Source organism: Rhinichthys klamathensis, unplaced genomic scaffold (genome assembly GCF_029890125.1).
Source record: "Rhinichthys klamathensis goyatoka isolate OS25496 unplaced genomic scaffold, OSU_Roscu_1.1 h1tg000005l_1, whole genome shotgun sequence".
NCBI classification, from domain to species: Eukaryota; Metazoa; Chordata; class Actinopteri; order Cypriniformes; family Leuciscidae; genus Rhinichthys; species Rhinichthys klamathensis.
The window spans coordinates 4,504,260-4,529,319 of record NW_026606558.1 but is presented as its reverse complement, the minus strand read 5'-3'; the positions used below and the strand labels follow the sequence as shown (position 1 = coordinate 4,529,319).

Sequence of the window (25,060 nt, the reverse complement as noted above, 5' to 3'; positions counted from 1 at the left end):
TCTTCTTTGGTTAATAACAAGCATGAAATAACATCACAAATGTGGTTTAGGGTTCTCCCAGGCTGGTCTTTTTGCTGGTTTTAAGCACTTACTAGCTGGCCAGACTGAGAGACCAATGTAAATATGGGCTGGTTCTCAGATTGTTGTACACTTTTACAGCACGCCTACCTCCACGGGTATCCAATGACACACTTACTGAGTTTAACTTGTTACACGCGAGATAATGAGCGATCATCCAATCACGCATGCCTTCATCTATAACCTGCCTCTAAGCGCGAGGTGTCCGCGCACCTGTTGGTGATGTACAGTAGGCTGCATGTGAACGCTCATTCCGCTTCACACTTTCGTCGTTTTATCACTTTCACATAGGGTATTTGGAGCGTTGTCGTTGTACACGGGTGTATTTTAAATAAGCGTTTGCTTGTCCTCGTCAAGTGAAAAGATGAACCAAACTGACCTTCGGAGACTTTTCGCAGCATGTGATGGGAATAAGTCAGGAAGAGTCGAATATGAGGACTTCACTAATGTTTGCCGAGAGCTTAATGTCCCTGCGGACGAGATCAGGACTTTGTTCAACAAGTTCGACCTGGATGGAGACGGATACATTAATTTCAATGACTTTTCGTCAAGCTTTCACGAAGTTTCCGAAGCCCTCAATCTTGCTTTGTTGGGAAACAGTTTGCAAAGTCAGAGAAGCGCTTGGGATGAGTTTGAAAACGCATTAGACGGAGATGTTGCCTTTTATTTAGGAAGGTAGGCTTATTGACTTGTGAAGTTTAGATTCACTTATTTTGTTGAGCGTTTACTTGCGTCATTAACATAAAAGGATGCACGAGACAATACAGGCTAACGTTTTAAACTTCTTAGTTTAAACTAGTTTACTTGCTAGTTTAAGGTAGCTCAAGTTCTTAGAATTAGTGTGTTTGTGTTTGTGTGGACAACTATATTTGTGAGGCTCGCTTTGAGTTTTAGACCATCGGAACGAGGACAACGAGAGTAAAGTGTAGAAATTTTTGGCTGGTCCTTACTTTCTGAGAGCTCTTTAAAGGCTTGTTTTAGGGCAACGGCTTGGTTTTATAGGGATACGGTTATAATTGGGTTTAGGGTAAAAGTTCAGTTTAGGCACTTATTTGTGATGTTAGGGTAATGAACGTCCTCCTCACAAAGATGGATGTAATGTAACAATGTGTGTGTGTGCGCGCGCACGTACATGTTTTTGGATCAGATGTGTACCCAGAAGTTAGTTAAATCTGACGACAAGCTTTTTTTTTTGGACTCCCACATTTGTAAAAAAAAAAAAAAAAAAGTATGCTATAAGTTTTTTTTGGTTCTAGCCAGTGGTGGAAATGGCCAAGATATATTTTATATTGTGGACCATATGCAGAAAATCCTACTATTTATGTATGAAATTTGCAAAGCGTTTGGAGGCTATTACGTGGATAAAAGATGGAAATCCTATGCGTTATTAACTGGGACGACTTTTCTTAATTCACTCCCTGGACTCAGTTCCTCCATATCTAGCTGTATATAAAAACAATAGTCTGTGGTTTATATCTGCCTGTTTAGATAAGTAAACTTGTGTATACACAGATGATTTTTAGTGGTTTTCATCTCCATTTAACTACCGTTTTGTATTTTTTTTTTTTTTTGCCAATGCCTGTCTTGACAACTGGCTTCATCCATCCACATAAGATGCGCTCATTCAGTCCTTGTGTTTTATTGCTGTTCCCACTTTTTTTCCTTTCTTGTCTGCAGGCAGTGCGACGCAGTGAGCGAGTTGTATGAACAAATCCACTCCACATCAGATGAGCTGTTACTGCAGCAATATGAGGATGTCATCAAAGCCTTTGTGTCCGAGAGCAAAGAACACAGGATGGAGAGTAAACAACTCGAGACAAGTCTTCGAAGGTGAGGAGCATTTCCAGGATACAGCCGGGATAGTGTGCCGATTCAAAAACAGGTTTTACAACAGCTGGTTTGGCCCTTTTTAAATTGTCTTTGCCAAGGCTGATGAGACATTATGAAAGACGATAGTAGTTGTGCCTCGATATAATTTCATGTCCCTTTATATGTTTGAAAGAATTTCTTTAGCATTTTAATTGTTTGTTATTTGAAACTTGTCATTCTGTGGCCCCTTGGAAGTTTTCTGAAGCTTTCTAGTGGGAGGAAAACTATAACAGAATTTAGTGCACAATTGTAGCAAGTACAAGAATATTGTGCTGTTCCATATCAGATTAATGAATCACTAATATTATTGTGAACTTCCTATCTACTTCATCGTATGGTGGACCGAAACACTGGCCTTTTTTTTTTTTTTGTCCAGGAAGTGTTTTTCTTTTTGCTTCTGTAAGCATTTAATGGATTCAGGTTCTAAAGCTTATTATTAAAATGAAGAAAAGCTCTTCCATTCTTAAGGAGGAAATTGAAAATTAGTGCAGAGTTACTAAGCTTGTCCTTGTATTTCTCAAGAATTTCTATGTAGGTGTGGACACAGTTTGAGGGCTCTGTTTTCTCAGTGAAACACAGTCCAGGCCTTTTACTGTGTGTTTAGCATAAGGCTGTTTGTTTCACCTCTGGTCCACCTCACACAGTTGCAGCTTGTTTTCTCAAGAGTCCTGCCTTCATTCCTCCCTTCCCTTTCGTCAGACGTTTGCTCAACTGCACCCACTTGATTATGATAAGACGGTGTAGCTTAAAGGAGTAATTCATCTCTCCAGTAGTAGCTCCTCAGGGGAACGTTTCTTTTGAGACCTGGATGCCGGTGCTCTTGGTCTTAGGAAACCCTTTAATGCATCCAAGGTTGTTTCAAACTGCTTTCTGGAGACTTTAAAGTTGCTATTTGGTTCTAAAAATTTCAGGCTATGCCTTTTGCTTTTTTGATGTCAACAGGACAGAGGAACTGACCAGCTGTCAGTTAGAAGAAATGGAGGAGGACGTGCAGCAGCAACTGGCCCGCACAGAAGAGAGGGTCAGAGAAGAGGTGAGAATTCAGACAAGCTTGATATGCAGTGACTATTTTTATTATTATGAATTGGCACATTTATGTACATTAGGGGTGGGCGCTATACCGGTATGAACGTGAATACCGGTATTATGTTGTGCCATGATATCGATTTTGCGATACCGAGGATACCGTATTCATAAATTCAAATTTTGCAGTTATATTGTTTTGTTCAATTTGGTAGCCAACTCTTTACAACTGTTAACACTAATGACGATACAGAATCGAATACGCTGTTCAAGGAAATGGCTGATTTGGCGCTTCATGCGTGAAGTTGCTGAGGCGATTAACCGCTGTCCTGTGACGCGTTCAATGAAGGACCGTAACGTAGAACACATCGCTAGTGCTAAGCGGCTGTTCATAAAGGATGCATCTTTTGCGGTGGAATGGGAAATAACAAGGTAATGAGACGCAAGTTCGACTTTTAACTTGAGCGCAGCATTTTTAGAATGCCGTTTCATTTGCGAGACGCGGGTGCAACACCAAAACAAGTTCGTCAACCACAAACAAACGTTAAAGTTTAAACGTTAAAGTACTGTATGTTTGAGATGTCATGTTTTCATGAAGGTTGAAAGCTGCTGTTATTATCTTTGTTTTTACAAAACATTTACTGCTAATAATATTATCCACGTGGAGACATTTCCCCGCAATGTAACGTTAGGCTATGAATAACAGGACACGACACACACATGAGCGCGCGCATACACACGACACACACATAAGCGCGCGCATAAACACACACTGGTCCACTATCTTTGTGGGGACTCTCCATAGACGTAATGGGTTTTATACTGTACAAACTGTAGGCCTTTATTCTGTCTCCTTACACTAATGAATTAGTTTGTATGAAAATTTTCATTGTTTTTTTTCTTACTTTTATAGTTTCTTATACTTTTAAGTTCTATTTATTTGGTGCTTTGTTTAATCTCAAACCATTATTTTATTTTTATTATTAAGATGTCTGCACAAGAGTTAACTGTAATCTGTGCAAACCTTAAACTTAAATTAAACGTCTCGCTTTGGTCTACACTGGAAGTGTTCTGCTCGCTCTGCTAAAGCTAAACTATAATTACTAAAGCTGAAACTAAATAAAATAAAAACTATATAGAAATGTGTTTGCAAAATAAAACTAAATAAAAACTAACAAAACCATTAATGAAACTAGCTAAAACTAAACTGAAATTTAAAGCAAAATTGAAAACGATATTAAAATAAAAACTAATTTAAAAAAGAAAAACTATAACAACAGATATTCCCGGAGACAGAGCACACCCAAAGACGGCTCTCACTCAGAAATCAATAAAATCTTCATTCGCTGCCGGTTCTCATTATAACAAGACGAGCAAAAAGTGGAAAGACATAAGTGCATTCAGGCCTACCTCATGTTGCACGTTTGCACTTTTTGAAAAAAAAAAAAAAAAAAAAAAAAAAAACACATTTCAGGTCTATGTCCAATGAAATGCCTCACCTGTTTCTAGTTATCTACTGTTAAAATACATATTTTGCCTGTAATTTAACTAAGGTGTACTAAAATGTGATTCCAATTTTTTTCTCATATCGCGATATAATATCGATATCGTCCGGACAGTGAAAAATATCGTGATATGAATTTTTGCTCATATCGCCCACCCCTAATGTACATTAGTTTGAATATTAACTCTTTCCCTGCCAGCATTTTTCAAAAAAAGGTGTCAGCCACTGCCAGCATTTGATCATTTTCACAATTTAATGGCCCCCAGAATATTTTGTTGTATGAATATCTAAATATGCAAACTATCAAAAGAAACACACCCTCTGCTTTTAAAGAAAACACTTTTTATTCTCGCTTAATGCATTTTTTCTATCAACACTTGTAAGTTTCATAAAAAGCAACATTTTGAGCAAAAAGCTGAGAATTTCATTTGTCAAGACCATGTCTGGATGGGATTCAGAACGATGATCAAAAAATGGCGTAGATCGAGTCCATCAACATAGCTCGTCCTCCTGGGTCGACATTTCATTTAGTAACATTAGGCAGTTTTGATTTATGTGGTTTAATGTTGATTGCCGCATTTTTACATATGTATATGCTATCGCTTGTTTCCACGTCGTTGATTTGATCAGGAGATTCAGTATTCATTCAGAAGATGCATAATTGCGCCCCCTACCGTATAACAGTGAAAACACGGAAAGCTGGAAATTTCCGTCAATGGCGGGGAAAAGTTAACAATGTAACATCTTTACATGCAGATTAAAGCAAAAGTAGGTCATGCTTTTCTGAATTCTTAATGATATTCGTTAAGATATTAGTTACTATAACCATGGTTCATACATGTAAATGTGTTTATTCTGTCTTGCTGAGTGGAAAAGAGGGATTTCGGGTTCAGCTTCTTGTTCAGTGGTTCACCTTTATTCTTGTAGCCCAGGGAGCTTTTTAACAGGAAGGCCAGCCTGACTCTGTGCACAAAGGCTTCTCTATGAGAGCTTGTAAATGCCTCTTTATTAGGCCTGTGGATATAAGGAAAACACTCTTCTTGGGTTTCATGCATACAGGAGCAGAAGAAATTGGATGAATCCATTGCTATGCTCCAAATCAAGCATGAGAATGAGCTGGCAGACCTGCAAACAACAATAGAGAGGCTCACAAAGGTTAGACAATCTGGGATTCTCATTTGAATGCATGTGGGTTTGTCTATTTTGTGTAACTTGCATTGTTTCTTACATTCTCTAATTTTAGCAGTATCAAGAGTCAAAATTAAACAGCCCCAGAGAAGATGCCATCAAATTGAGAGCACAGATTCAAGCTCTTATGCAGGTATGAATCAGATTCCTCTCCCTTCTACCACATGCAGTGCCCTTTACAAAATGTTTGAACCCTAGGGAGAGCAAGGTAAAGTCTGCCATTTTTTTTGTTTTATTTAAAATGATAGTTCACCAAAAAATATAAATTCTCACCTTCACTCCATTCTGAAACTGTATGACTGTCTTTTGTGGATAAAAAAATATTTTGAGAAATATTTTTTCTTCATTAGAAATAAAGTTCCCAACATTCTTCAACATATCTTTTTTTTTTTTTTTTTTTTTACTTGACGTCTTGAGGTGAACCATCACATAAGACCATATAAATAGAATGTGGGAATGATTTACGCGTCAAATAAAAATTTAGCAAAACAAGGGTCCTTTTTTAATGCAGTATGTGATCAAATGTAAAATTATGAACCATTTTTGTTAGAAGCACCACAGCTTATCCACTGACACATTTTAGTCTGAATTTGGTGGGGCAGATTACCCTTTATTCTGTATTTGCACCCTAAATACCAAATTGATACATTTATGACCTCTACAGCTTTCATTTGTTTCTCTGCAGGAGAATGAGGAGCTGAGGAGTTCTCTTATGAAAGCCAAAATGAATGTCTCAGTTCTCCAGGTTGAGTTGGACGGATTGAAGAATGCCTTCACTGACCAGAAACTCCAACACGAGAGGTGAGAATGCTGATGCTTCAAACTGAGTTTGTGTGTAAAGATATGATTGCTGCCATTGGTTCTCCCATACAGCCAGTGGTGGAATGTAACGAAGTACAAATACTTCGTTACTTTACTTAAGTACATTTTTCACATATCTTTACTTAAGTAGAATCAATAGTGCATACTTATTACTTTTACTTCGTTACATTTTGCAGCAATTAATATACTTTTTCTACTCCACTACATTTCTACAACGTTCTGTTTTGAAGGAGTTACACCGCACTCACGATCTTCAAGGTGCCAGACACACAAGACTAAAGATCTCAATAAATTAACTGTCCGCACACTCAAATCCTTAAAGCAAATTTAATAGACCAAGCTTTCGGTCAAAAGACCATCCTCAGGGCATCCTACAACGTTCTGTTACATTTTCGTTACATTTTCTGATCAGTTTTCCCCTCTGCCAAAACGTCATCCTGACCGTCCGTTCGTCGCACGTTTGTCTCACCAGTGAAGTTTGGTTGCCATATCAACCCGGTCACAATAAATGCGTCTCTATAGCACGCAGTGTGTTTATCGTGCAATTTATACGCGGAAATTTGTTTTTACGTGCATAGGATACGCATGGGTAGATTTAGTAGTGGTGTGGGGTGCGTGTGAAGCCTATTATTTTTGGTTAGGATTAGTATGGCAAGCCAAGAGGTTCAGAATTACGCCATAAGTTAATCACGTTTACAGCCAAACGCTGTCAAATTAAGCTTGATGTGATGTATATTGCTAATTGCAAGCTTGTTCAGAAATGGACAAAAACTTAAAAAATAACGGCTTTTCCATTATAAGTGAACATCATAATAGAAGTATTAGGTTGAATGAGTTAGAATTAACTGTTTTATTAATTATTAGAATATAGACTTTAAGAGAATAAAGTGTTATGCAAGTACTTTTACTTTTAATACTTAAGTAAAAAGTAAGAAGTACCTGATTTTAAATGTACTTTAAGTAGGGTTGTCATTGTGGTACTTCTACTTTCATTAAAGTAAATATGTCTTTGGTTATTTGTACTTTTACTTAAGTACTGAGATTCAGTACTTCCTCCACCACTGCATACAGCCTGCATAAATGTGAATTTTATTTTTCCTTCTCAGAGAAAGTGATGACCTTAAGAAGATGGTGATGGAGTATCAGTCTTATTCCAGCCATATAGAAATCCTCCAGTAAGTCAATTCAGTTGTTCTCTGTGATAGTCAAATGAATCAAAATATTGTAATGAAGAAATGGATTTCTTGCTTGCTTTGATATGAAAGGTTTGACTTTTTCCCCCTCCACATTAGGGAAGTGAACAAAACGTTGTATGACAGCAATGATGGGTTACGCTCTGCTCTGACCCAGGATAACTCCTCTACAAAAAGACGGGTAGCTATATCATTCTTTTTTTTTTTTTTTTTTAGTTGGTACTGCATTCGTTTTAACCATGGTCAAATCTTTGGATTTCCATCATAAAGGATATCAGCATTGTTTCTGGAATGCCTTTTAATGTACACTAACTATCCTCATTAAAATGTTTGCTCTTCTGTAGCTCTCACCAAAAAATGAAATTCCTCCTAGGAAGATGAAACCACTTCGACAGAGTACAATGAATCAGAGCGGGTAATTATGCCCTCTATCGTTTGCTCTGTATTGCAGTTGTACCTTGACAGAAACATATACTGAGCAAACATTCAAGATTCTTTGTTTAGGCCTGTGTCTATATTATACTATATTAATTTTATTATAAATTTTTTCCTATGGAGGATTAGATGTCTATTTAACTTGAATTTGTTTTTTTTTTTTTTGTTTTTTTTTACAGTTTTACTAATGAAGAGGATACTATGTCCTTGGTCAAGTGCTGGGCTGATAAATATTTGGACAGTGGCGTTTCCCTTCAGACGGACCCTGAGCCGATGTTAGCCAGCGATTATGACAGTGACGACAGCCATAATTCAGTGGAGACAGTGCATCATAGTTACTCTTCTCTTCCATCTGAACTGGAGGCAAGTCTTCAGCTTTCACTAGTTTTCACATTATATGGGTTGTTTCTCTGTATAATTCCTTTCTAGGTAAATAACTAATGTTTTTGTAGGTGTCGGAACTGAAGTCTGATGCTTTGGAACCTGTACCTCGTAGCAGAGTTGGCTCAATATCATCCTCACTTCGGCGACGCTTATCTGCTTTTCCTGTCAAGGTAGTTCTTGCTTACTCCAAAGATGTTTAAAAACTAGGAAGTAGACAATGTTTTTATTTAGTAAGCTTAAGGATTTGATTAGTAAGATTTTACCAGAAAGTTTTAGAATCATTTGTAAATGTAATATATCTTGTGTAATCTTAATCTGCTGTTTAAAAAAAAAAAAAAAAAGTATTTGTGCAACTCTTGTGTAACTAACTATGAAAATAGCCTCAGCTGCTGACATAACATTCAGCTCTACTACATAGTTTTGCTGAAAACTATAAAGGGCCAAAGTGTTTTGTAAAGTTATGGGCCAGTTAGCAAGTAACTAGTCCAAGGACCATTTGTAGTAGCATTTGGATCCTGTTTATAATGATCAAATGCTGTGTGTAATGTGTATAGTGATCTGGAGTCCTCAAGATCGCATAGAAACATTAAATATTATTATTATATATATATTTTTTAAATTCACTTTTTTTTTCTCTCTCTCTCTTTTGAAGGATATGATATTTGGATATGATATTGGATATGATATTTGATTTCAATACCTAGCATGAATTTACAATAATACTTGTAACTCCACGAGCGTTTGTGTACATCCTATGCGTATTCATTTCTGTAGCTATGGCAAGCTGAAAAAATATTTTATTGGCTATAAAATGGTTAATTTAATCGTTAATCTTATCTAGTAAATGACGGCACTATAAAACTGGTAAAAAAAGTAAAAAAGGTTGAGAAGCACTGTGATGGACTTTGTACATTTTGTTCTCTATAGCAAACTGAAGAAGACTTGCTTGACACAGATCTTGCTCCAGTGTATCGTCTGGTGTTGGCTGGGGATGCTGGGTCAGGAAAATCCAGCTTTTTACTACGGTTGAGTCTTAACGAATTCAGAGGAGATATCCAAACCACTCTTGGTGAGAACATGCAACCACTAATTTTGAATGAGCTTTAATGTTACCATATGAATACATTATTATGATAGAATCCAAATAGCTCAAAATTCATTCTTGCAGGTGTTGATTTTCAAATCAAGAAGATGCTTGTAGATGGAGAGAAAACAAACCTTCAGATCTGGGACACTGCTGGACAGGAAAGGTAAAGTAGTATATGACCAATTTAAGAACCAACTAGTAGGATAGTTAAAATTATGATTAAGTTACATATGAATTAAGGTGCACTGCACAGATACTAAATTTGTCTGCTGGTCCTCCCTATACGCAAAGTATGCAAGTTGTGTAAGGCCCCTGAACCACCAGGGGGCCCATTGCTCTCAAAGATGACTTGATGACTAGGGATGCTATTAATATAAATTGTTTGTTTTGATTTTGGCTTCCAATGATTATGAAAACATGATGCCGCATTCCAATCCTTTCCTGTAAAGCCGTGCACTGCCGCCCTTGCGTAACATTCAAATCAGTGAAAAACAATGAAAAATGAAAAACATTTAAAATTGTAATATTTCACACTATGGTTTTACTGTATGCTAGTTTATGCTAAAACATTGTCAACTGGGTTAGTGTTTTGAGCTGTGCCGCTATCATTTTATTGCATTCTAAGTGAGTTTTACATGGTTAAGCTAAGACTGCCCCTTCAGTCCTGTTTAACAAATACTAATAAATGTGGCATGTTGCCACAGAAAATAAATTAAACCTGTTTCCCGTTCGTTTATACATGTGATTCACAGTAAATGATGGAATATTGGCAGGCATGCAGGCCTAGGGTTTAAATGTGAAGCTTGTGTTGGATTCTTTCCCCCGGTTTCACAGACAAGATTTAAGTCTACTTTCAGACTAAAATGCATGTTTGAGCTGTTTTAACTGAAAGTAACTTGCACTGGCATATCTTTAAATGTATCAATGCCATTGTTTTGTCAAGATGAACACCAGTAATGTTTTTTTTTTTTTTTTTTTTTTAAGGCATGTTTTTAAAAGCTACTTAAATGCCCAAATTGAACTAAGGCCTACTCCTGGTTTAATCTAAGCCTTGTCTGTGAAACCGAGCCTTTGTTTGTTACTTGATCTGTAGCATAAATGTATATGTTTGAGGACTTTTTTTTACATAAAAGAATGTCTAGTTGTAAAGGGTAATTCGGGTAATGGGACGTTCAGATTTTAAGCCTTTGATTTGTCGTTGCTGCCTGGCGCCTGCTAAGTTTTCATTGTCTAATGAACCATATGCTGAAGATAAAGTACTGTTCAAATGTTTGGGGTCAGTAAGAGTTTGTTAAAAAAAAAAAAAAAAAAAGACGTGTGCTCACCAAGGCTGGATTTATTTGATCGATGCTGTAAAAAGATAATATTGTGAAATTACTATTTTATTTTTATTTTTATTAATACATTTTAAAATGTAATTTATTACATTGTTGGCAAAGCTGAATTTTCATCATCCATTGCTTCGGTGTCAGTTTTGCTGCTTAATATTTTTATGGAAACTTTTAAATGCATCTTAATAAATTAATCCTGCTGAATAAAAGTATTGAAATAAAAATATTGAAAGTTCTTACTGACCCCCAAACTTTTGAGCTGTAGTGTATGTAGACAATACTTCACTGGTAAGCACATTCATTTTCAAAAAGTTGTTACTTTTCTACAGGTTCCGTAGCATTGCTAGGTCATATTTCCGCAAAGCACATGGAGTGCTACTGCTGTACGATGTCACGTCTGAGAGCAGCTTTCTGAATGTTCGTGAATGGGTGGAACAGATTCAGGTACGGTGACAAACTCGAATGACCTTTACTTTTCCTTTGTATTATTTGTAGTCTGAATCCGGTCAATTTTCCCTCACAGGAGTCAACCGATAAGGACATCCCAATGTGTGTAATAGGGAACAAGGTGGATTTGAGGGCAGAGAGGCCAGAGGGAAGCTGTGTGAGCTCTCTCCATGGGGAAAAGCTTGCTATGGTGAGTCTCGGATTTGTGTGGAAAGACCGTATTAACCATCATGTTGTCAATTTCTAATGGCTGCTGTCCATGACAGGCTTATAATGCCCTGTTCTGTGAGGCGAGTGCTAAAGAGGGGACGAACGTCGTCGAGGCCGTTTTACATTTAGCAAGGTAAGATCAGTTCTTGCTCATTCTAAAACTGAGTAAAGATATTCAGTGTTTTGAGGTTTCAAATGTCTTCTGAAACATTTTCACAGAGAAGTAAAGAAACATGCAAAACTGGGGCGGAGGTCAGAGTCACAGGTGAATCTGAGTCTTCACAAACGGAAGAAGACACTGAGCAACTGCTGTGGAGTTTAAAACTGCTGGGGTTTAAATGTCTTCAATTTATTTTAATGTCAGTGCTTTCTAAAGTTAACTTTTTAAATAATTATTGCACCTTATAAAATGACCTTTTATTGGGAAAATGTTAATCTTTTTAAAGAATCAAGTTAGTCACTTAAGCAATTGACATCTTTTGAATGTTTTGTAAGTGTCCTTGGTGTTTTTAAGCACTGATCAAATGTATACTTGTACATTTGCCTACAAATGATCAATTCACTTCAGGGTTCAATGTTTATTTAAATGTTTTTATTTGTTATATTTGAATTACTTGTCGAAGGATGTTCATGTACATTTTGTCTAACATTGTGTTAAATAAAAGTTTTAGATGTAGTTTAAATCAACGGTCTGGAAGCCATTCTTCTGATGTTCTCTAACTCAAAATTGGAGTTTGCTGAATTTTTTTTTTTTTTTTACTTTTATTCAACCATTTTTAGTAAAGGACATAAAAATACAAAAGTATGTGATTCTAAGATGGGTCTGTTATTCTTGGTTTTTACATGGTAAATACTGCTCAAGAAAAGAGACATGATCACAGGAAAGTAAATACCCAGTCAAACTAAATTGATGTACAAAAAAAGTCTTTAAAGAAAAGTACAAACAATGGTACAGCTGTTTTTATCAGTTTTATCCGATCTTCAGATTAGCTCACCCCAAGGGCCGCTGTCTTATTACCCAACAAACCGATGTCTTTACTGTCCGGCGTCAAACTTACTCTGAAGCATCGGCAGCATCGCGAGATCTTTCGGTACAGGAGGCAATCATTTGATTGGAGGGTTAAACTGTATTAAGATTATTTTGGAAGGTTTAAACCAGAGCCGTTATATAATGGTTTAAACGGGTGTAAACTAGAAATTGTGGAAAAAATCTGGCAGCTAATGTGGTTAATACAATAACTTATATTTTGTAAATTTACAACTGACAATTAGCGCTGATTATTATTATGCATTTTATTTATAGGCGCCTTTCTTGACACTCAAGGTCACATCAAGACAATAATATTCAAGTAAAAACAAAAAGACAATGCAGTTGTGATCAGAGTGAGTAAGCTATTCTAACCAGATGGGTTTTGAGTTTGGATTTAAAATGTGAGTGAATCAATATTAGGGAGATCCGGTGAAAGCGAGTTCCAGAGCTGAGGAGCAGAGCAGCTGAAAGCTCTGCTCCCCATAGTAACAAGGTGTACATGGGGAACAGTAAAATGGATGGAAGAGGATCTAAGAGTGCGAGCGGGTGTGGGTATATGGAGGAGGTCAAAAGGGGAAAGATTATGAATGACTTTAAAAGTGAAGTGTTTTAGAGTTGATACGGTAAATGATGGGGAGCCAATGGAGCTGTTGTATAGGAGGGATGTGATGAATAGAGGGGGTACGAGTGATAATACGAGCAGCTGGGTTTTGGACCAGTTGAAGTTTATAGAGGGTTTTATGCGGGAGGCCAAACAAAAGGGAATTGCAGTCATCTAAACGAGAAGTGACTAAACTATGAACACGAATGGCAGTGGCGTGAGGAAAGGACGCAGACGGTTGATGTTTCGAAGATGGTATAGTAAGCAGACCGGGTAACATTATTAACATGAGACGTAAAAGATAGGGTGCTATTGTAGATAACACTCACTCTTAACTTGAGGGGAGGAGGAGATGAAGGAGCTATCAATGGGAATAGAAAAATTATGGAGTTTGCTTATAGGTACAAGATTAATATTAAACTGTTTTATTGCTATTTAATTTGAGGAAGTTTGAAGTGAACCAGGATTTTATGTCAAGAAGACAGTTAGTAAAGGAAGATGGAGGAAGTTTTGAATTAGGTTTGGTTGAAAGATAGAGCTGGGTGTCATCTGTGTAGCAATGGAAGTGAATCTGATATTTATGGAAAATGTAACCAAGAGGGAGAAGATAATGAACTGCAGGGGCCCCTGGACAGAGCCCTGAGGCACTCCTGTGATGACAGGGACTGAATGAGAGGTGAAGGATTTTAAATGAATGAACTGAGTGCGGCCTGAGAGAAATGAATAAAACCAGTTAAGAGGTGTGTTCGTGATACCAATAGAGGCGAGTCTATCTAGAAGGATGGTGTGTGAAATTGTTTTGCAGGCCGCATTCAAATCAAGCAGAAGGAGAATGGATAGTAAACGAGTCAGCTGCTAGGAGAAGGTCATAAGTGATTTTAAGGAGTGCTGTTTCTGTCCTACGAAGAGGATTGAAACCAGACTAGAATTGTTCTTATAGAATTGTTCATATCTATTATTGTAGGAAAGATGTTGTTTTTTTCAAGAATTTTGGAGATGAATGGAAGATTTGAAATGGGATGAAAATTAAGGTTGTTGAGATCCAAACCAGTTTTTTTTAAGAATTCCAGTGGTAAGAGGAGAGTGAATGATGTCTGTAATGAGAGGGGACAGAAAAGGGACAATGGCCTTTACAAGAACAGTAGGAAATGGGTCTAATCTGCAGGTTGAAGATTTGGATTTTTGAATGAGTTTGGAAATTAAATTTACTGAGGGTAAGGTAAATGCTGTGAGTAAGTGGGTGGGAGAAAATTAAAACTGGGACAGGTGAGTTCAGACCAGATGAAAACAAATTGCTGGTGGATGTTCAAATTTTAAAGAGAAAAAATAAAATACAGTACAAAAATCAGAAGAGTACAAGTGGTCCTGAGGTGCTGTGAAGTTTGTAATGAGGGAAAAAGGGCCTTTGAATTTCCTTTACTTTAACTGATTAAACTAGAAGAGTAAGTGGTTTTAGCTTTAGAAATAGAATCTTGTAAAAAAAAAAAAAGTGTGGTTTGAATGCATGTCCTTGTTGTGCACAGCGAGACTGGTTTTCCTGTAAAGTCTTTCGAGTTGTCGTCCTTTTGTTTTTAATTTTCTAAGAGTGGGAGTAAACCATGGTGCAGATAGAGTAAAGGAAACAGTCCTGGTTTTGAGTGGAGGAATGAAGGTTCTTGTTATGGAGGTTATGAAGGTTCTTGTTGTATTGAGAGAGCAGTTCATAGGAAAACTGTCAGTGCTGGGAAAGCTGGTGACGCTAGAGGATAAATTGTCCAAGTTGACATCCTTATTTCGGAATGTTATAGTACGTGGGAGATTCGATTTGCAGAGTGAGAGATTAACACTGAACGAGAGCAGCATATGGTCAGAACTATAGGCCGACTTCTGGGTTGGCCTACAAAAATACATAATTACTGTAGAAACTTCCTATCTTAAAAGTCTGCCATCTTCATTCCTGGTGCATGTTAAGGCAGGGAACATCAAGACACGGGATGCCAATAACGTAGCTACTGTAAGTCATAAAGCCAATATGCCTATGAAATATTTTGGGTAATATGTAGCTTGCAGAAACTCATTCTGTTATGCGTTTTGTTATTCTGTTCGCATTTAAAACAACCATTTCTGTTAAAGTCATAGTTGCACTCTAATGACCACAGCAAAGCAGAACCGACACTTCAGCCATTCATCTGAGAGAAACGCCGCCTGTGCTGTTATCAGATACAATGTCTGCATTAATAACAGTCAGGGACAGAATCTGTGATCTTCCTCCGACACGTCACACCAACAGGTTTGGCCAACAATATATTAATATTTGATCCTCTGTATGATGAGTCACTGCTCAGACTGTTTACTGGAGTGTGGAGGCGGACAGAGTAATGCTCATAGGAAACTGAACCCTGGAGTGGAACCAGAGTAATTGTGTGGGTTAGTATTCAAGGCCAGATAGAGTTCCACTTCTAAGGGCAGATGTAAAATCAACATGAAGTCAAAATAGACCTTATTTGCTTTCTTAATGCATTTCCCTGGTCTTATGAATGATTTATCGGTGCATGTTATTTGAAAGAAAATTGTCTTTGTATACTCTGATCCACTGGTTCTCAAACTTTTTTATTTGAAGGCCCCCTATAGTGCAACACTATTCAAATGACCCTCAATACAAGGGAATATATTTCCTCTGGCATTTCTTATACAAAGCTGCTTGTTTTCCAAAAAATGTAGTAACAAAAACATGTAGGGGTTGGTATTTTAACTAACCACAATTAATTTTGTTATTCCAGAAATGTTAAGAACTAAATACTTTTAAAAATTTTTTTTTTTTTTTGAATTTCAATAAACTCAGAACATATTCATCAATCTATATTGTATTAATATATTCATTTATACAATGAAACAACTTGGATAATGTGGAAGAGCAATGTAGAAGTTGTTTTACAAAAATATTAATTCCCACGTATTATTATCCAACCAATTCCTAAAGTAAAAAATAAGTGCTTCAGAATCATCTTTCACATTATGAAAGTAGAATAGGTTTAAAATAGTTCTGTAAAATCAATTAATCACAATTCATCCCATCTAACATAAAAGTGTATGTAATGTGTGTGACATTATATATTAGAAACGCACATATTATATAAACACAAACTTTTATGTTAGATGTGATTAATCGATTTGACAGCGCTGAAATGTTTACTTTAGCGGGGTGACTTTATTTGTTCTATTTTATATAATTTATTTTCCATATGTATTTTGTCATATCAATGTCAACAAATAGCTATAAAATAAAAAAAAGTTCATTAATTTTCTGCACATGGATTCATATTTAGTTTGACACACACACAAAAATCAGCAACAATTTTGTATTTCGGTTGTAATACTGATTTATTGTTATCTTAGACATTTCTCCACGCATAACTGAATCAAATATTTTCTATAATAAATAGATAACACAGCTGTTCCCCCAATCGATAATTCCATCAAGGCGCGTGATGCATTAGAAAGTGATACAAAACGCCAAACATATTAATACTTGCGTTTAAAATATTTGCCATAAAAACACATTTGCCTTGCCCCTTTTTCTGTGCGTATACTGCTTTGCATTGGTAGAGCCGCCCATGCAGCCGCTCTTTAAACAGTTCAGTGCATTTTCCCTCCGTCCCTTGGCAGCTTTGTGGAATGTTTGTTTGTGAGACTTGTAAGTTAATTTGCAAGTAGGTCGAGAGAGCTAGTTTCGTGCGGTCAGGACCACAGATGTGACTAAACTACCCAAGGCCACCACCAGAGCTCCAAGCAGAAACTTCCAAGAAATTCCCTGAAACAGAGTAAGAAACGAGATCAAACGATGGAGGCACTCGGGCGCCAGCACTGGCACACTTTGAAAGGATTTTCCCACCACTTTTATGCTCTTCACTAGGTGGTAGTCAGTCACTTACAAACGGCTTCTTTTTGGGCGGGGGTGTCAGAAAGGGCGCTATGTTTTCGCCAAACACTTGAGCTGGTTTAGCTTGCCAATTCTGGGTCTCATTTTCCCCCGCCTGTCTTTTTACCAGTTTGGACAGTTCAGCATGAATAGCCTATAAAATACATCAAGAAAAAAAAAATATCATTCAAAACCCTAATACAAGGCAAAACACAACAACTTTTTTTATCCTGTGTGAACTTTGTACAGTTCTGTGAGGAAAACATGCGCTGCTGTTGCTAACACTGACCAACAGATGGTGCCATTTCACTGACTGGAAGCTGCGTCTCAGGACAGTCATGATTGGGTTTCCACAACATGTGAAACTACACTGGCTGGCGATCGTGCTTTAGAAAAGCAACTCCACTTCATCTCAAAGGTAAAACGCATATTAAAGAGTGTTTGTTAAATAATTCTCAGAACAACATTAACTTTGTTGTTTTTGTTGTTTGTAAATGACGAGAGTGAGCTGCTCATGTTAAGTTTTAAACACTTAAAGTTCACCCAAAAATGAAAATTCTGTCGTTAATTTTTCACCCTCATGTCGTTCCAAACCCGTAAGACTTTCGTTCATCTTCAGAACATAAATGAAGATCTTTTTGATGAAATCTGAGAGATTTCTGTCCCTCCATAGACGGCGACACAACAACCACTTTGATGCTTCAAACAGTTAATAAAGAGATTGTAAAACTAATTGATATGAATTGAGTGGATTAGTCCAAATTTGATGAAGAGACTCGATCGCTTTATATGATAAACAGATTGAATTTAGGCTTTTATTCACATAAAAACATTCATCAACTCACATCAGTTGTGGTAAATGTAAGCTCATGACGTTTGAGCTTCAGCAAGAACCAATGAGGTTCATTCTCGTTTTACGCAGCACGTTTGAGCTTAATTTAAACGCTCAATTAATATTGATTATTTTTACAATCCCTTTATGAACTTTTTGAAGCATAAAGTCGTAGTTGCGTAGCTGTCAATGGAGGGACAGAAAGCTCCGATTTCATCAAAAAGATTTTCATTTGTGTTCTGAAGATAAACGAAAATCTTATGGGTTTGGAATGACATGAGGGTGAGTACTATCCCTTTAAATCTGCTTATTGTATTCTTGTAGATCAATATATTTCTTGACCTTGATTTTATCAGTTGTAGGATCTGGTCTTTGACAGATATCAGATATACTTTTTATATGCCTTATACTTTAACACCATTCAGATTTTATATCCCATTTGGAATGGGTCTGAACATTTTCCTTAGAATATAATGGGTACAGATTTGGATACATGTATAATTACAATCAAAATCCATTAGCAAAGACTGTACACTTAAGATACTGCTAACAGGCTGAAATATATAGCACCACATGTATTACCACATGTATTCGATCCCATGCCGTCTCTGACTCTATGATCTTAATTTGAATTTTGCAATGAGTTCCCTCCCGAGGAAATGTTTGCTTTGCCCTGTCTTCCAGACGGGGTGTCATTATAGCAACAGCAGATATTTTAGTTTTGTCTAGACAAAGCTCACTCTTCACCATGAGCACTCTGGGTCAAAGCTCAGTTTGGATCAAAATCCCTCCGGCCCAGATACAGTCTGTGGATTTTCTATATTATATTATTATATACAAAATATAAAATTATATAAAAATGATTAAAGCGTGAAAACTTTTATTGCATTATGGCCTTTCGTGAAGGAATCAGATCAGATATGGCATTTTGTTTTTTTGTTTTTTAACACAGAATGGGCCATAATAATTTTCTGTTTTGATTGAATGAATTGTTCTGTTTATTGATTTTCGCGTGTCATAAACATCCTCAGTGTATTAAGTGCTGATTCACTTTATTACAGGAAGGCTAGTGAGAGGATGTGTGTGTAACTTCGTGTCCATTTAGTGGCTCCAGACAGCCGTAATCTTGGTGGCTGCTCTGAGGATTTGACATAAGGCAAAGGCATGACAGAACAAGTTTTGGTTCGGTGGATTGTTGTAACACAGCACAAAAGTCATTCTCTGCTACTAGGAGTCTACCTGTAGAAACAAATATTGTTTGTATGCACTCTTACTGACTGATTTGGTGGATTTCTCAGGATGTTTGTGTTGTAAATTTATACAGACCTGTTGAAAAACTGTGATAGGGCCATACATAAAAAGAAAAAAAATGTAAGTGGCCAGCCATTTTGTTCACATCTTAACTAGGCCAAATCGATCCACAATCCTGAACAGAGCCATGAATCATTCTCTGTTCCTGGACTCATTTAAAGTATTTTTGGAAAGTACTTGTACTTATGAACACTGAAAGCTCAATAGAATCATAAGCCTAAATATTACATGCACCTTTCATTAAATACAAACACTTCATCCCTGACCCACAGTGAGTATATGAGCTGACATTGAATTTGAAATAAAACTTAATATCACTGCTCTAGTTAGGCCAGGTATTTCACAAAGGCCTTGGTTGAACTGTAAATAGCTAATGGGATTTTCTGTTGCCAGTTAACGTGAAATGTAGATGTGTTCAGGAGATACGGTGCCGTCTCTCACCTTAGTGGACGGCTCCAGTTTCAAAGCCTTCTTCAAGGTCTCCATGGCCTCCTCATAATCACCCTTGTCAGATAAAAGCTGCAGACACAGTTTACATTTCCAGATTAGGCTACAGTTAATATGACTCTGACTCATTTTAAAATGACGTTTTAGTTTCAAAACACTCTCCTTCCACAGTAATGTTTTCAAGCGTTTTCCAAATGTTTCACATCCACACTAAAATGTCAGAAAACGGCAAATTCACCTAGTTGAGCATGCGTAACAGTGTTTCCGCTACATTCATTCTGCCGTGGCGGGCCGCCACACCTAAAATCATCCCGCCACGGCTGCAGCTTCTCGGTCCGATATTGTATGTGTTATTGTTAAGCCCCACTAAAGGCATACAAAACATTGTAAAGCACCATAAAGTTTTCGCACTATATTCCAAGACTTCTAAAGTCATTCAATAGCATAATGTGAGGTAAAAATGTATATTTAAGGCGTTAAGTTAAAGTTAATGGAAACTCATCTCTCCTCAGTCATTCTCCATTCAGCATTCAAACAGCACGTCACGTTCGGGTACGACAGTAACACGACGACACTCTCTTCAAGATCAATGTTCGCATTATTATACTTTATTTATAGATAAAGATCTATAGTTTGCATAAAATTACCTTATCTTGCTAGAGTTTATAGCGCTTTCTAAATCATATTCCTTTCTCCCGGGTGTCTGTTACTACAGCACTAGAGTAGAGAGCACTATGAATTGTTCTTCAAAATGCGCACTGTAAGTTAACTGAAATTTAAAACTGTTAAAAGAAAAGGCTCAATAAATTGTTGCATAGATATAATACATTAAGCATAGATAAATATAATCTCTTCGCTTTGAACTTTTCAATGCGAAGCGCTGCACGCTGTGACTTCGCGTTGCTTCAAGTGCATCATTCTGCGCACGGGATGCGCATAATCGCTTTGCCGCTCTTATTGGCGCCTTTCATGTTATAATGCTTAGGGGAAGTTTAAACACCTGGGATAAGGGGGCGTGGCCAGTGGGAATATCACTCATGGGCCACGCCCCCTCCCCTAGCGAAATGGGCCTGCCACCACGGCTGGAAAAAATCCTAGAGGAAACACTGCGTAAAAAAGATGATACAGTCGGAACTGACGTAATGAAGTCCTAATGTTATTCTTCTGGCAGGATCATTTTATTTAGCAAAATATCTCACCATTCACTGATGCGTCCAGGTCGCACTCACTCACCATTATATGTTTGGTCTAAAACGCATTGCCCTCATGTTTTGCTGCAGGACAGCAATTGCGAGTGAATTTTCTGTCAACTTTGCAGGACTGTGATATGAAGAAACATCTTTAGCGACAGTGTGAAAGTGAATAGCAGATAACAGGCACAATAATACCGGGATAAACATAGATATCTATTGGTACAATAAGCGTTTTCAAATTCATCCACTTCGGAGTGCGTTTTCAAAATGCTCCGTCTTTGTTTGTGTGGACCGAAGGCCAAAACGGAGAGAAAAAGATGCATTTTCAGATGAAAACGTATTAGTGTGGACAAGGCTTAAGCCTGAAGGACTTGATTAGATTGATCAGGTGAGTTTAACTAGGGTAGAAGTTTAACCGTTCAGGGCTATGCATCTATCTTGTTGTTAAATAATATTCACCCATACCTTTCCTTTTCTGAATAACGCTTTGATATTCTGGGGATCGAGAAACAGCACATCTTGACTGGTGTGCAGCGCCTCATCGAAATGTCCAAGCTTCAGCTGTGCTGCGGCCAGGTTATTCAGACATTTGACCCGGTAGTCGTTCACCTCTTCTTCCTCTGCCTCACAGCTTTGACCGTCTGTAGGAGGATACAATTGTACAGACCCTCTGTAGTAATGCATAACACCAGCCATTCATTTCGAGGAAATGATAAACAATTAAAAATGTTTGTTTGATATTGATCAATCCAGCGTAAACTGTACAGTAGAATCTGATTGGTCAAGCAGTGTTCAGTCCAGCAGCACTGGAACTTTCACTAGTGATTTGAAACACTGATTTATAAAGCTTCGAAACCTTTGAAATCATTGTTTCGAAATGCATATCAAACTGCCAAAGTCAGGTGATTTAAAGGAGCTGTATGTAAGATTGTGGCCAAAACTGGTACTGCAATCACTTTCAAATTACTGTAGAGCGGTGTATCCCCTCCCCCTCCCCCCTGACTCGAGGTTGCCAGATAGGCTGCAGGATCCAGCAGGAACGTAGGCTGCTACAAGGAGCTTTCAACTAGAGCAGAGCTGGCAACCCGGATGCCGAAACACTACTGACTTCGTGATTGGTAGATAGGTGGAGGGTGGGGCTTCAGGCCAAAACACAAGATGACAACATCAACATCAGTTGAGGGCTGCAACTTCACTTTTTAAATGACAATATCGTGGCCGTACTACTGTTGTCAGTGATATAAGTATTTGAAATGAACATGATTTCTTAATGTCTAGAGACACATCAGGGCCATTTTATGATTAATTGAAATACATTTCTTACATACAGCTCCTTTAAGTTCTCTCTGAACCAATGGAGTAGTTTCTATCTGGTTTTTACCTGCCCTAGGATCAGTTTTATGCATTTTCAGACATTTTTAATGATTAAATTGTATAATTTAAAGCCAAATTTGTAGTTAATACTAATAGTCTCTTATTGGCCTGATTAACCAAACCTTTCATAAAACAAACTAAAACAAGCCCTACAATTTCATAAAATAACACATATTATACATACTCGATATTTAGATTTGAAAATTGTCATTTTAATTTTCTATTTAATAGACTACATTTTCAATAAAACATTTTCAAGTTTTGATAAAAGGTGTTTTTATGCATGTTTGGGCTGAGTTTTCATTGCTTTTACACTGTTCTTACCAGAGAATCATTTTGCAAAGCAATTGGTTCAATTGATTTAAAGGTTTGAAAAGCTTCGTTTTTCACATCATAACGTTTGACTCTTTGTTCCAGAGAGACTGTTAGCCTGTGCATTAGTGGTGGGGGATTTTTCATTGGCTCTTTCTGCAGGTTACATCATTGCACCAGTAGGTGGCGACAAGGGACTATCTTTATCATTCACTCATTCATTCAACAATGTTGATTAAGGGGGTGTTTACACGACACCGTTTACAACTAAAAACGTGAAACTTTTTATGCGTTTTGGCCGTTCGTTTACATGATAACAGCATTTTGGGTGCCTGAAAACGCTAAGTTTTGAAAACGGGGTTCAAAGTGCAAGTTTTTGAAAACGGTCTCTGTGTAAACAAACAAAAACGTGAATCTCTGAAGACGATATTACGTGTTCAGACTATAGTGTTTCATCGCCATCTAATGGCCTGGCAGCAAAATATAGCGTTTTTAGTTGTTTTTGTTGATCCTTGTGTGAATGGGAATCTTCCGTCTCTATGCGGAAGACGCAAAGTAAAAACGTATCCGTTTTAAGCATATCGTTGTCGTGTAGGCTAATCGTACCCAATTCAGGAATAAAAGTGAGCTTCTTTATGAGTGAGTCATTGAATCAATCACTTAACTGATTCGTTTAATAACACTGATTAATTTAGGAATGAAACACCTAGTGTTTGTTGCTCAGAGGCTAAGATCAAAATGCGTTCTGTGTAAATGGCCATGTGATACTGCATTAAATATATTAATGATTGATGAAATGCGATTGCTGATTGTGGAAAACATGTTGCCAACAGTAATTTTATGGATATCAGAGTGACTTACTGTGTCTTACACATAATCTTTTCCCGAAATAATTTATTAAATTCCTGCTTAGTGGGATATGTATATGAATGTAGAAAAATATTGTGTATAAAATGAAGGAGAGTCTAATATGTGATGCTTGAGTGGTCAGTGGAGACTGTGGCGATGTGGAGATCACTTCTGCATATGTGGTCATTATCAGTGTCTAACCCAGAGCGGTGCTTTGCACTTTACTGTCTCATTACTGTCAAACGTTCCTGTTAAGATGGGCCAGGCTTTCCAGCAATTACCATGATTAAGGAGGTGGAAATAACATGTAGATTTATTGCGTTTGATTAGCGTAGGGTTTAATAAGAGCGTTTCTCAGGGTGGCCACAGCTTGCGGACATGACTGAGCATTCCGATGACATGATTATTGATCAAATAGATTAGCTGAGCTGCTAGAACTGGCTGGATTGAGAGCTATTACAGGGTTTCTCCATCACCATTGAATGATTTATTAGATACCATGAAGCTGATAGAAAAATGATATAGTGTGTATGAGTATGGGTTTACTTATGGTATTGGTTAAACAGTAGTATTTGTAATTAGCAATTAGCTTAGTTTTTATAGTAATATGCAATACATTTTCTATTATTACAATGATCAAGAAAATAATACAATAATATTTATGTATAATATTAAAAATAAATATTCTATAACATAAATAGTTCTATAGCAAAATCAGTTTTATAAAGAATTTTTTATTATTATTGAGATCTGTGTCCTTATGCGTTTCTGTTTCTCCATGTACTGGCTTGTTCCTGATTAATGCATTATGTGACACAGGTGTTTGAAGGGCGCTGTGGTGTGAATTACCCAGTGTGCGTGTCGTAAGCACATCTAAAGCCATGCAGTAAGCCTGTGATGCCATGCTGTACTCTTCCCTCTGGAAGTAGAAGTTGCCTCGCTCGCGTTTCTGGTTGCCGATTCGGATCCGGTCGGGAACGGGCAGTGAAAGGGGGTCTTGCTTTTCTCTGAAGCCTAGGAGTTGCAGCTGATACAGGAGAGGTGTCCAGGCTGGTATATCAGGCTCCCTGCCAATAAAACACAAACACAGCAATGAAGCTCCATTCATTCACAAGATCTCAGACCACTGAAAGAACTCATTTTCTTTCACTAGTTGTTGAATTAGCCTGTCTGTCGTGTCTCCCTGATTCCTGGCTGTGTTTATTCTGTACTGTAGATAATTCAATTACTGTTAGACAGTTTTAGAGATGTTGGCAGTTAGTGGAAGCTATTTTTTTATTATCTCTCTTTATTTTAAATATATCGTCTTTCGAGTAAGTCTGTTATTTTTGTGCTGCGGTATTGTGGTTGTTTTTGTTTGAGAGAAGGGAAAAGAGAGAGAGGAATGGGAGAGCTGCTGTTGTGAACACTGGCTGCCTGCTGCCTTTTGAGAGGCAAAGGGCTTGTATCCTGTGTGTGTGTGTGTGTGTGTGTGTGTGCTCTGTCCTTACTTTGCCCAGATCCAGGGGCGTAGCCATCATTTCAAAAGTGAGGGGGACAGAATGTCAAGACGTGTAATACCATTTTTTTTTCAGACTTTTGTTGACAGGTTAAGTGGCTTAATATGCTATTTATTTTTAAAGCAAAACAACAGAAAGAAAGA

The 25,060-nt window shown here is 37.4% G+C and overlaps 2 protein-coding genes across 2 annotated transcripts in view; one reads left to right on the top strand and one right to left on the bottom strand.

Moving 5' to 3' along the window:
- The first annotated feature begins 290 nt into the window (after positions 1 to 290).
- zgc:162879 (ras and EF-hand domain-containing protein) lies at positions 291 to 12,254 on the top strand. Its single transcript, XM_056255719.1, has 17 exons — positions 291 to 753; positions 1,756 to 1,908; positions 2,890 to 2,980; positions 5,534 to 5,629; positions 5,718 to 5,795; positions 6,348 to 6,463; positions 7,591 to 7,659; positions 7,777 to 7,858; positions 8,022 to 8,092; positions 8,292 to 8,475; positions 8,565 to 8,666; positions 9,424 to 9,565; positions 9,665 to 9,746; positions 11,244 to 11,358; positions 11,438 to 11,551; positions 11,628 to 11,704; positions 11,791 to 12,254. Exons 1-17 carry the CDS (start codon positions 443 to 445, stop codon positions 11,891 to 11,893), a joined length of 1,986 nt encoding a protein of 661 aa, XP_056111694.1. The 5' UTR covers positions 291 to 442; the 3' UTR covers positions 11,894 to 12,254.
- Positions 12,255 to 16,781: 4,527 nt separating this feature from the next.
- Positions 16,782 to 25,060, bottom strand: part of fkbp16 (FKBP prolyl isomerase 16) — a 68,934-nt gene continuing 60,655 nt past the window's right edge. Inside the window, exons 4-8 of the mRNA XM_056255753.1 lie at positions 24,268 to 24,485; positions 21,349 to 21,524; positions 19,685 to 19,762; positions 17,114 to 17,254; positions 16,782 to 16,992 (exon numbers count right to left, since the gene is read on the bottom strand). Coding sequence (XP_056111728.1) covers positions 16,906 to 16,992; positions 17,114 to 17,254; positions 19,685 to 19,762; positions 21,349 to 21,524; positions 24,268 to 24,485 — 700 coding nt within the window. The 3' untranslated portion in view covers positions 16,782 to 16,905. The remainder of the gene's footprint in view (positions 16,993 to 17,113; positions 17,255 to 19,684; positions 19,763 to 21,348; positions 21,525 to 24,267; positions 24,486 to 25,060) is intronic.